Below are 12,240 nucleotides of genomic sequence, written 5' to 3' on the forward strand. Positions count from 1 at the left end.
TCTTGAGTTAGTTGAGGATTATGACCCTGTTTCCCCCCCCCCCAACAAGTTACTATTTTGTGGGGTGCACTTTACCCCAACCTATGTTTGTATTCTTTTTGTTCAGCTTCTTAACTCTGCGTCTGTATTTTGAAGTTACCATGTTTGAATGGGTTCATTTTACTGCCTGCTGGCGTGTTCTGCTGTCACTGCCTACCCTTGCCTGTCTGCTGTCATCTAGGGATTTTATCAGCAGTTACTGCGTTTAACTCCAGATCACTCATAAATGTGTTGCATGGCGCTGGGTCTAGCACTGATTCAGGCTGAAGTCAATCGGAGATGCACGTTCTTCCATATACCCGAAACTTTCCCAGAGGAGTGTCTGAGAAGTCTTTTAGGCAGTTTCTTCTTTTTGTGCTTAAGATTTTCAGGAATCAAGTTCTGTTTGGGATTTCAGTGGTATCATATGTAATCCCTCTTTAATCTTTCAGTTTCTCAAGGAAAAGATTCTGGACTTGGTTTTGTGTTTGTCAGCAAAGCAATATCTGCTCAGTAAGGAATTTTTCTAAAACTGTTTAACCTGTACAGAGTCACCCTAGCATAACAGTGGGTGATGACCAGCTGTCATTAAAGAGACAAGTCATTGCTCAAGGGTCCCTGACTTTGTAGTCAATTTGAGGCCAAGAAAGGAATGCAAAAGGACAGGTGAAAGAAGCTGCCCTATTTATGGAATAGGAAGGAGGCTGAATGGGAGAGGAAATTTTGAGGGAAAACGAAGCGTAGTGCCTTTCAGAAGGTGAAGCTTGGAGACTGTAGGAGAACAAAGCAGCAGAGAGCAACTTGGGAGAAATAAAAGAGCAAATGTATTAGCACTGTGATGAAATGAAATATGGTGCAAGTCGGGCAAGAGATTTTGACTTTCAGGATATGAATCAAAGCCCTTTTGGAGGGCGGGTTATTGAAAATTTGATAGTATTTGGGTTAGGGTGTATGTACATGTCAATTACACAAAACTTTACTTTTAGTTTAGCTGGTTGCATCTGGTTCAGGATGGGTTTGGCTGCTGAATTTATGTATAAGGTATGGTCTGGATTGTGTTTTTTTTGTTTACATCTTGATTTAGGAAATATGCAGCCCCTAGAACCTTGTATAGCAAGTTTCATGTAATGATACGGGAAAAAATGCAAAATCATCGCCCTTATGCTCCATATTTGAGTACATTAAAAAGAACACTAGGCTAATCAGCAGTAGGAGGCTATATTAGGCTTTCCCAAAATTTCCAAGTAACTGTAGCCATGCCAAAAATGCAGAAATTTGCCTTGCTTCAAGTAATATTTTACTACAGTTGGAAAAGCAGTTCACTTATTGCCTTTTTCTCTCTGGACAGATCAAGTCTGAAGAAATGGAGTTAACAATTATGGCATCATTACTCTTTCCATCTGATAAATCACACATGGAAATTTATAAACAGGCTGACCTTCTGTCTGTATTCCATCCCCCTCTTAAATCTGCCATGGTAGACGTATTTTTGGAGCTTATGTGTGTTGGTCTGCAAGTGCCCGTGAGAATGCACTGTTGTTGCAGTTCATATGTTTCTAACCTGAAAGATCTTGTGGGATGCGTTAACCATGTTTGTTTAAAAAGTGGTCGATACAATCCAAAAAATGGACAAGTACGCGCCAATGTCCCTCAGGCTTCCTGTCCTAGTTTTATAAGATTAATTATTTAAAACAAACAACAGAAAAAGGACTGCATTTCTTTTTATAGAACAGTGAAAGTAGCTTTGACATCACTTGAAAGTTCAGGCAACATAATTGCTGAATCATTCTTCTGGAAATGCTTTCTGATTAATTTGAAATACAAGAAAACTATACATTGAAGTCCTAAAGGTTTCTTAATGGCTTTGTGGAAAATTGATGAAGAAGTGTTTCTGCAGAGCTCTGCCTTAAGATACTCTTTTATTGATGAAGCATAGACTATTACAGCATAAGTTCTACCTCCATTTTGTCTGGTTAGTAAAACCAATGTGCTTTAGATCTCTGCCAGGAACCTCAAACTCTGTTATTTGTTGATTTGTTGACTGTTATTTGATGATTTTTCTGCAAAGTTGGAAGAAAATGTTGGAAATCTACCCTCCCACACATGCCATTTTTAATCAAGCTGGGAAATATTTCAAAGAATAACTACAGCAGAGCTTGTCAAGTACAATAAGCATAGGAATCAGCAAAGCCCAAGTTCATCTCAAGGGGAGCAGGATTAGTCAAATACAGTGGACTAAGCCTTGTACTGTGGCCAGGTTCATACTTATTTGAACATCAAACAAGGCAGAAGAATGACTGCTCAGATATGAGTGTATGTTCATAGCTTCTTAGCTTGCTTTACCGTCTCTATTTATTACTGAAATAGGGTTTTTATTTTTTTTAATGATGATTGCTTACATTAACAATTAATACAAAAATATCCTTTTACCTCTAGCTCCTTGTTCCTTTACAAGTATTCTTGAAACTTTTCATGAAAATATTACATGAGCATGTATCCGTGTATGGTTTTGTGTACCTTCTTGTTTCTGGGTAGTCTACACAGTGGAGACCTTAACTTGGCTGTTACGGCCCAAGCAGCAGTGTATATGCACGTGCTGATTTTTAGTTTTATCTCTGTGCAATTTTCTGGTATCGTGTCTATCTAAATTTTTGCTTACATTGGTGGACATTTTGAAAGGTAAGTGAATTTTGAAGATGTAAATTTTACTGTCATTTTTAAAACCTGTTTGCTCATCACCAGACTTGTTTATTTTGGGCCTTGGGCCAGCTGAATTTTACCAGCTTTTCAGGAAACTCTGGTTCATGGAGCAGATCAGCACTTGATATTCATGTGGAGTTTTTACACATACAGTACGTATTTAGTGTTGGCTGTGTGTTCTGTTTTTAATTTGGTTAAGGCTTTGTAAAATTGGATGTTGTCTGAAGGGGACCGTACCTTACAGCTGTTTGTTCCATTAAGAGCATTATTGCAAAAATGCTGACTGCAATCCAAGCACATTAGTCTCCATAGTCTCTGTTATTAAGAGCTGGAAAAGGGAAAGGCAAGGAGTTGCAGCAGCACCATTTCAGGAGGATCTTTCAAGTGCATTGCACAAGTCAGGCCTGAGCTTACAGATTCTAATATGCCTAAAAAAAATTAAAAGCAAACATAAAAAAAGTTTATATATTACTGTAAAACTTGAGGCTGAGATGATAATCTCCTATGTGAATGCTAGGGAAGTCATATGAATACCAGGTGAGAACATCCCTCATCATAAAAATTCAGTTATTTCAAGCTTGTCTTGCTGAAATTTATTGCTACTTTGTTAATTTTCTGAAGTTATAGAGCTTGTGACTAATGGCAGGCATTCACATCACCTTGCTTAGCAGGTTAATTTAGACATCCCGTATCACTGTAACAACCCCCCACCCCCCGTATAGTCAACAGAGGGTGAGATGCTTTTCCAGAGAGTGAATTGGTTTGGGTCTGTGTTTCTTGATGGAATTTAGGGAGATTAGTTTACTAATTTTTCCTAGTAAGTTAAATGCCTAAACATGGATGGAATGAATGCCTTTTTGTAACCAGGTTAGAAAGAATACCATTTAAAACATTATCTTAGTGCTCAAAAATGTTATGTAAAGTTAAACTGAGAGTAGAGCTTGGGTGACAGAATAATGTTCTCTTCTACTTGCAGATAAGTTACCTGAGCTTTGATCAGAACAGGTTATGCTGGAGGGACTATGGTGCAATGACATCTAGAAGTTAGACCAAGAGTGTTGTGGCCTAAGAAGCTGCACAAGGAACCAAGTTTGGGGAGAAAGCTAATGTCTTATAAAAGTTGAAGCTTTACACAAATACAACCAATCTATCAGATGGTCGGAAAACATTCGCTGCCGTACTTGGGGGCTGGGCTGTGCGTATCTGGCCGGGCAGCTGAACTAGCTTGGCAGTGTGCAGCTTTGCAGTGTGACAGACGCTGCAGTCAGGGCACTTTTTTTGTCCCTCTTTGCGTGATTATGTGCAGCTGCCATTTGGAAGCTGATGGCTGGAACGCTGGCTGCTCTTGGAGTAGATTAAATGTCTGTAAAGGACATATCAAAGTGTTTAAATACATCGTTTCTGAAATGTACTACAGTTTGTTTTGACATTTGCCTACCATATTGCTATAGAACTTTGCACATTTGTATTCTTTTCTGAAGTCCCACTTTTGAAACAGGATCTTGAGCAGTGATGAAGAGATTAGTACAAAATTTCAAACTGTATCTATCCCAAATTGGCATGTACTGGATAGTTTAAATGTCATTTCATGCTAGGATGTGTTGAACTTGAAATTTCACAGGGCAGGAAATAGAAAAAAAATTAAGTTGTGGTCTCTTCAGCTCCTTTGCCCACTTTCATAGCATGTTTGAGTTTCTTCTTCTCACTAGTTTAATAATACTTGGGTAACTGTATAATACATTATAGCAAATGTGCAATATGTTGTTCCCGTTGCTAAGATAGTTTCAAATGTCCTAAGTTATTTTAAAATTTTAGATTGTATATTTTTAACCTCAGTTTTGCAGTTAGTTTCTTTAGAAGTCTAGGGGACAGAAATTCTTTGTTCCAATTCTAACCCTCATCAGTTAGGAAAAGCCAACTGGTGCTTCTCAATCTTGTGTACGAAACACATGTTGGGAAATACTATGTAAGAGCTGTTCAGTGTGCTAGCTGCACATTTAAATACATTAAATACTTCAGCAACTGTGTATGAAATACAATATGCATCCTATCTTAATGTGGAAAGTACTAATAGAAATTTGAACTCTACAAGTATCTTCCTTTGAGGTAATTTTCTTTGACAAGTTGATATCAAAGCCATATCTTCTTTAAGAGACAAGGAAGGATATTTGAAAAATTAAAGGTGCCTTTTTCAGGCTGAAACAAGGGAGAAAATGAAAAAGATTAGGTAAAATATGGCTCACAGAAGGAACCATTCTGCAAACCTCAAAAGCAGCCACTGCTTCCCTCCATCACCCCCACCCCAAACTCCCACTCCTCCGTGTTATGTCAGTAACCTACTGAAGGCAAAAATAACACATTTGTTAATCAGCATTCCCATTAAGTTACACGTTTTTTGTTCTAGCCAACTTACTCAAATGAAGAAGTAGTGAAGGGTTTTGTTTGTTTTGGCTTTTCTTTAAATAACTGGATGTGCGGGTTAAATTATAAAAAGGTGAGGAAACAAGGAATCTGGAAGAATCTGTAAAAAGCTCAAGTGTAGATATTAGTACTTATGTCCTCAGCAGATAAATTGTATTCAGTTTGAGCTGAAGTGGTTTGACTTCTTGCTTTCAAATTGCCTGTGGAAATGCATGTGGTATTGTTCTCGGTGAAGAAGGGTGGTTCTGGTTGACATTGTGCAGATATTTTTTTAATGGGCAAAATTATCTCCTCTTACCTAGCGGATGGCACATTAGGCAGGATATGTCTGTCTATGACAGCCTGATTTTATTGTATGTGAGATTACAAGTCATGTAAAAAGAATTTCTGTCCTTTGACTTCTCAGAGATGTTCATTTTAGAAATTTTCTGGTAGCTCTTTTCTTTTTTTCTGACATATAACCAGTTGCTATCAATAAAGTGCTTATTAAGACATGGCTAGCAGAGATAATCAGTGAGGTGTAGCAGCATTATAAAGAGACTAGTACTGGGCCTGACACTATTCACTAAAGAAAACATTGATCTGAAAATAAATGCAGGATCGCAGCAGGAAAGACATCTGGGCACTTAAACCAAGTGATCTGAATTTGTTACTGAACAATGTGTTCAACAATGTGTTGAAGTAACGTATATACATTACGAGTCAAATGCAGACTATGCCCTTAAGATACATGGAGTGAAGGATAATGTGGATGGAACCTTCTGTATCCTGGTTAGAAGCAACTCCGTGAAGGATTTAGCAGCCAAGTGGATAAATGGATGCAAGTCAGCATGATACTATGGTGAAAAACATAAGACAGTTTCAAGATAACTTGATTATAGTTAATTAGTGACCAGAATCTTTCCTCAGAGGGGTAATTTATGGTTCTTCAGTTGACTGGAGAAAGGAATAAAAATAGAGGGCAAAGTGACAAATGGTATATTCTTTATTTTTAAGTGCCAATTAAGCATAAAATTGCCAATTTAAAACCATAAAACTACATTTTATAGCTATGTTCTCAAGGGAATAACCATGTTTTGTGTTTTGTTTTTCTCAAGGTATGGGCTGAAGCCAAATGACCAAATTTTGGCAGAGGAGAAACACAAAGAATTGTAAGCTCTTCTATATTTCTGCTTATATACATGCATGTTATATGTATTTACTTTTCTATGTGCATACATAAGATATGTATATCTTCTTATTAAAGGTCTGGAGCAGAAGTTTTATGTATCCAGAAACATAGTTTCTGCTCTTCAGTATCATGTGCTATGAATTAATGCAAATTACATAACTTGTCTGAAAACCAGTTGAGTTTTTAAAAAAGTGAGTTTCAAAAAAGATTAGAAACCTCATTTTCATTCTTTTTTTAAAAAAGTTGCGCTCTTAACTGCAGTTGACACATTTGCAATTTAAATGTCTGAATGTTCATTCTAATTGATGCTTTGTGTGTTGAAGTGATTACACTAATACTTACCACTTGTCTGCAGTAAGCCCTAAGTGATATAAGTGATATAAGTGTATAAGTGATTTTTTTTTGAAATCTAGCAGAAATTGAAAGGAAGACTTTTTTTTCAGGTGAAGTGTTGGATCATTATTTAAACTTGTTTACTTGTGTGATATCATGGCCATCCTCAACCATTGTGAGCTCTAGTCACACAACTGGACTGTGCAGCAAACACTCACCAGTGCCCTGTTAGTTATAATAAAATTTTGCCTGTTTTGGCAAGTCTGATTCTGTAGCCTGAAAACTCTGTTCATGGAGAAAAAAATATAATTCTATTGTGGACGTATTTCATTGTTGAATAGCTCATTCTTTTGTCTTGCTGGAAAAGTAGTCACAGGTAATGAAACATTATGACAGCCCCTTAAATGTTTTTGTTCCTTCATTAAAGAGATGCCCATACCAAATAAGCTTGAATTTCAAATTTATTCTAAATCTGGAAGCAAAGTATTAGAAATGCAAAGCCTCTCTAAGTCCTCAGCAAACCACTGAAAGCTTACTAAGAAAACTTGTGCGAATCAATAAGACTTTTTTGGTTTAGAGCAGCTTCCATGTTCAGGCAAAATAACCGTTACTTTTTATTTTGGCTCATTAGGTACTAAAATACAGAAGTTTGCATTTAAGTTGAAAACAATACTCCGTAGCATGCCTAAGTATGTTGATATACATTTGAAAAAGGGAAAGTAAAAATATTAGTGGATATTATCAAGACATGAGGGAGAAAACTTTCTGAGTTTGTATATCTGCTTTTTTTTTTTCTTTTTTAACCCTCCTCTTTTTCATTTATAGTCACTTTTAAAACAGTAACTGAAGTTCTTAGTTACTGACTTCCTGAATAGTATACATGTTTTGAAAGTGGGGGAGACTTCCTTGAGCTTGGTATATTTTCTGTAATAACTGATTTGTTCAATCAGAATCACTGTATTAAAGAGGAGAAAAACATTCACTAAACTGTCTGTTTTTATATAAACTTTGTATATAGCTTTGTATAAACAGTATACAAAGACTAAAAAAGGCATAATCGGAGCATTCCTGCTTGTTTGTATGTGTAAGAGTACAGGTTACATAAAGTCACTATTACAGTACTTTTCATTTCAGGATATAGTTAAAAAAAAAAATTCTCTTGCTCTTAAAGCTTTTCATAATGTGAAGTAATTGTCATTACTGTTCATTTTAATTCCTGCGCATTATTACCACTGGCTGAAGAGCTATACCCAGTGCATGAAGTCTCATTCCCTCACTTTTTTCCATATGTTGCCTGAAAAATATTGTATTTGAATGTCCTCTTTGCCATCCCTCAAATCTGTATTATGTAACTGCCTTTTTTAAAGATAGTTTGTGTGAAAGACTGTAGAAAGTGTTTCACTTGTCAGCCATTACATAATTGTGTTGATTCAGTGTCTTTTCCATAGTGACTAGTGGAATATTTATGTAACAGTTATATTTCCAAGTAAGATATAGATGTTTAGGACTGCTTTCACATTTCTTTCTTTTAGGATAAAGGTAGTGGGGGATTTGGTCCCTTCTGTGTGCATTTGCATACTTAAATATAAAAAATCCCAACACCTTTTTTCTCTATTTTTAAACTTTCAGATCTTGCACATAATTGTCTGTTTCCCTTATTACATTACCAGGTGTGTTTGTCTTATTTTGAATTATTTCATAGCATCCAAAAAAGGCTGTTAAGCAGTTTATCCACATGTAAAATGAAGCAACTGTTTCAGACAAATTAATATCTATAGCTGCCAGGTTTTTCTATGTTAAAGGTCTGGATATTTCGCAGTAAGGTCATTGTAACAAAGAATCCTGGTAATGAAGATTTAATTCCTTTGAAAACAGAAGCGTGTGCTAAAAGTCTTAGTGATTGAACTGCTAGCAAAATAAACTTTCAGTGTTCTGTTTGAAGATGGAATGAATGAATGGATGAATTTCATTTGTATTTGTAAATCATGATAATTTACCTGTGACATTAAAATGGCTAGTGCTGCAGGCAAAAGAGGCAACAGCAATTGCCTTTGATTAGCATATTAGGTTGGTTTTACATAGAACATTCTCTGTAATAATAGAACATTTGCAGACAGCATAATTGTCATTAAGCCATTAAATGTATGAGACCATTTTAAAAAGACTTAAGCTGGAAATATTAAAAGTACTAGCAGGTTGGGGGGGGTGGGGTCAAGCACAAGTTAAGACATATAGATCTCTATTTTGGACATTACAAGTTATACTGTGTACACAAGTTTGTTTATGCAATACACATTGATTAAACAATGTTTTCAGGTGAAGTACTTCATTTGAAGTAGTTAAAATAAAAAAGACTAGAGAGTATTTTAATGTTTAAAGTGTGTTGCATGTTGATTATTTAATTGCCTGTTAGTTACTGACATGTTTATGACAGCCATTGCTTAAATGAAGGGTTGAACTCTCTTAAATAAAGAAAATTCAGTAAAAATAAACTGCTTTACAGGAGTCAGCTTCAACAGAACCTTTCTTTGGCTTTTCATTGTTATCAGTACAGTAGCTCCTAAAATGATTTATACTCTGTCAGTTATAATGAAAGGATTGGAACATGCTTTTGCTGTTGACCTTGGCATCTTGAATGTCACTGATACTTGACAGGGAAAAAACTCTCATAGGTCAGTGTCATGTTGTTTCAGGACAGACCTTTGGAACTTTTCTAGTATGTCTTGTGCTCTGTGTGAACTGTCTTAACTATACAGTGCAGAACAGGTTAAACAGAGTGGTGAGCCTCAGAGAACTTTCTGTCCTTCTAGCTAAATTATCTCATTTAACTTACAGGTAAGTTGTTATATACTTGACTGTCCTTTTCTGATGTTTAGATGAACTTTCATATTTAAAAGAAATGCCAGTTCTTGGGAATGGTGCAAGACTAAACTTCCCATCAGAGTAACTGGCTATAGATCTATGTTTCAGTTCAGTGCCCTTATGATAAGGTGCTCTTCTGAACATGTTGTAATGTTTTCTTAAGTCAAAAACAAAGTTTTCCAGAAAAGTTGCTTAGGTTTGTCTCTGCAATATTTTATCTTCCATTTTTTGAAATGTTTGCAGCTTTATATTGACATACCTAGCAAAGATGACTAATTTGGTATTCTTCATCTAATAGTTCTAAGATGATTTCCTGACTATCGGAAGTCCTTCACTTTCTTAGTGATCACTTTTGTACATAGCTGTTCTTCATAAAAATGTAGATTTCATTCAGTAATGGATGCACTATCTCCAAAAATAATTGGGCAAGCTACTCCCTGACTTGGCTTGATCCTGTTGGCCTAGAATCTTAGCTATCTAGTGAGGCAAGTACAGCCACTGAGACAGGCTGGAGTTGGCTTACAGGCATGGCATCATACTAAAATTCTATTTTGAGAGCTAAGGTATGAAAGATCACCAATTTTTTTTACTTCCTATTCACTTGGACTGCAGTAGCCTTCTAATATTATTTTATCTTTTCAGTAGTATATACATTTTTTGTATCAGAAAGGAAATTGGTAGCAACAAAGTTATATGTTGGTGACTATATGTTCTTCTCTGGATCCAAACTGGAAATATCTGTCCCCCATCAACTCCTGAATGCACACGAGGTGGAGGTCACTGTCCTGCAGCTCAGCCAAGGAATGGGAAGTGTGAAGGTTCCTTAGTCTGCTTCACTATAAAATTAACATATTAGTTCAAAACATCTTCACTGATGATTAAGCTAAGCATGCCAAATTTGCAGTGAATCAGATGAGCCATCATATTTGTTTTTACTGGTTCAGCTGTGGTGTTGGTAATCTCTAGCAGAGAATAACAAAGACAGGGTGAACAGTAATGTCTTCAGTTTGCACAGGTTTTTTGCAAAGTAAATGTGCATTTGTGACTGAAGAGAGGTCTGGGAGGTGCTTCTTCCCACCTCCCCCATCCCAACTAATCCCATATAACTTTTGGGGGGGGGGGGGAGAACCCTCCATCCTTCAAGTTACTGTGGAAAACTGGAGCCAGTGATGTTGATGAGGCCTTGATGTTGCTTGTTCTTCCCGTCTGAGAACAGTAAATAAATATAAAGTCTGAGAGAAATGAAAATATTTCCCATGATTCTTTGGATATTCTTTGTCTTGCAGAAGTTGCTCCTATTTTTAGTTCTTAGTCTGAGTGACTTCAAGGTCATATTGCCAAATATAGTCTTTTAAGTGTGTGTGTGTGCGTGTGCGTGTGCGCGCGCGCGCGCATGTGTTGTTGCCCAGGCTGATCTTCTGACTACAGTTCCAGATCAAAAGTTTTTGAGGAGAATAAATTAAGGCTGACTGCAGCAAGTGATGAGAAGTGACCTAGGTTAGCTTGTCTTGAGGTTAAATAGAAACACTTTATTGTTTACCCAAACCCTGTTATGACTAGATATACAGAGTTCATTTTCACTGGATAGAGAAGGGTTGGCAGTAGTGTTGGGTTTTTAGTAATATTCTCATTTACTAAAATATGGGCTGTAGCAAAATCTTGCAATTTGGATTGGCAACTAAAATATACTCATTGTGAGTCTTAAGAGCATTGTTTGAAAGTTAGTGATACCACTGAGCAGTGCTTCAGGACCTTTAATATGGCTTTGGCTGCTGGTCATACAGTTTTATAAACTGTTTTGTTTGTTCATGACTGACCACTTCGCTTTTTTGGAAGTTAGCTGAAGGAGAAGATAAGAAATGTGGGAGCTGCTTTATGTCCCACAGCTATCTATCTCTGCTTTCATAATTGATCTTTTTTCAGCGACAAAGACCATAAAGTGAGAAAGAAGAAGATGATAAGTGAATATAACCTTCCATTCTCTTCAGTCAACCGTTTGATATGTTGTAGTAGGAAGGGGTGGGCGGGGGGGCTATTGCACTGCTGCAAGTTTGCCAAGAGGAATTTATTTAGGTATTTTATTCTTAATTTCACACTTGCTGTGTGGGCATTTTCTCGTAGTGAAACTGAAGAAGGGAGAAATGGACTATTCGGTTTGAGAACAGCTAGTTGGGGAACTGACTGATCTGGTTTTGAATTATGAATAACTTTTTTTTTCTTGTATTCCAATTTTGCTTAGCCTATATGTGTATATGTGTGTGTGTGTGTGTGTATGTATGTATATATGTATGTATGAGGGAAATGAGTATTGGAAGGGCGAATTTTGGGGACATAGGAGGCCTGTTTGGGAATTACAGAGCACCTGCGTGAAGGCCGGAATAGAGCAGAGAWATACACAGTAGAGGTCTAGAAGCAGCTTGGGTATGTTATGGAGTTAGAGGGTGTGAAAGGGATTTGAACCTGTTGGTAGGAGGATCTGAGAATGGGGTAGTGGAGTTTTCTCGTATTTTGAGTAGTTACCGCGTGTAAATCACTGTGTATCGCAAAGCTTCAGTGCAAAAGCCACCGGGCTCGAGCCCCAAGCCACCGCTGCGCCGCCAGCAGGGCAGGAGGGCGGGAGGCCGGCGGGGTGCGGCTGCTGGAGGCCGCCTCGCCGCAGCGCGTTGTGCCACTAGGGGGTGTCGTTTATCCTCGATAATGCTTTGAAAATCCTTCTGAATAGGTTTCTTTGGGGA

The 12,240-nt window shown here is 37.2% G+C and overlaps 1 protein-coding gene across 7 annotated transcripts in view; it reads left to right on the forward strand.

The window, feature by feature from the left end:
- The window catches only part of ADK (adenosine kinase), a 301,193-nt gene that overhangs the window by 18,655 nt on the left and 270,298 nt on the right, over positions 1–12,240 (forward strand). For 6 of the 7 annotated variants that reach the window (XM_026055768.1, XM_026055767.1, XM_026055762.1 and 3 more), the window contains one exon: positions 6,237–6,290. The exons of the other annotated variant lie outside the window; for it this stretch is intronic. In XM_026055768.1, the coding sequence (XP_025911553.1) occupies positions 6,237–6,290 (54 nt within the window). Of the gene's footprint in view, positions 1–6,236; positions 6,291–12,240 lie in introns of those variants that run through there. 7 annotated transcript variants of the gene reach the window in all.

The sequence above is a fragment of the Apteryx rowi genome, unplaced genomic scaffold (genome assembly GCF_003343035.1).
Source record: "Apteryx rowi isolate R43461 unplaced genomic scaffold, aptRow1 scaffold_126, whole genome shotgun sequence".
In the NCBI taxonomy this organism is placed as follows: Eukaryota; Metazoa; Chordata; class Aves; order Apterygiformes; family Apterygidae; genus Apteryx; species Apteryx rowi.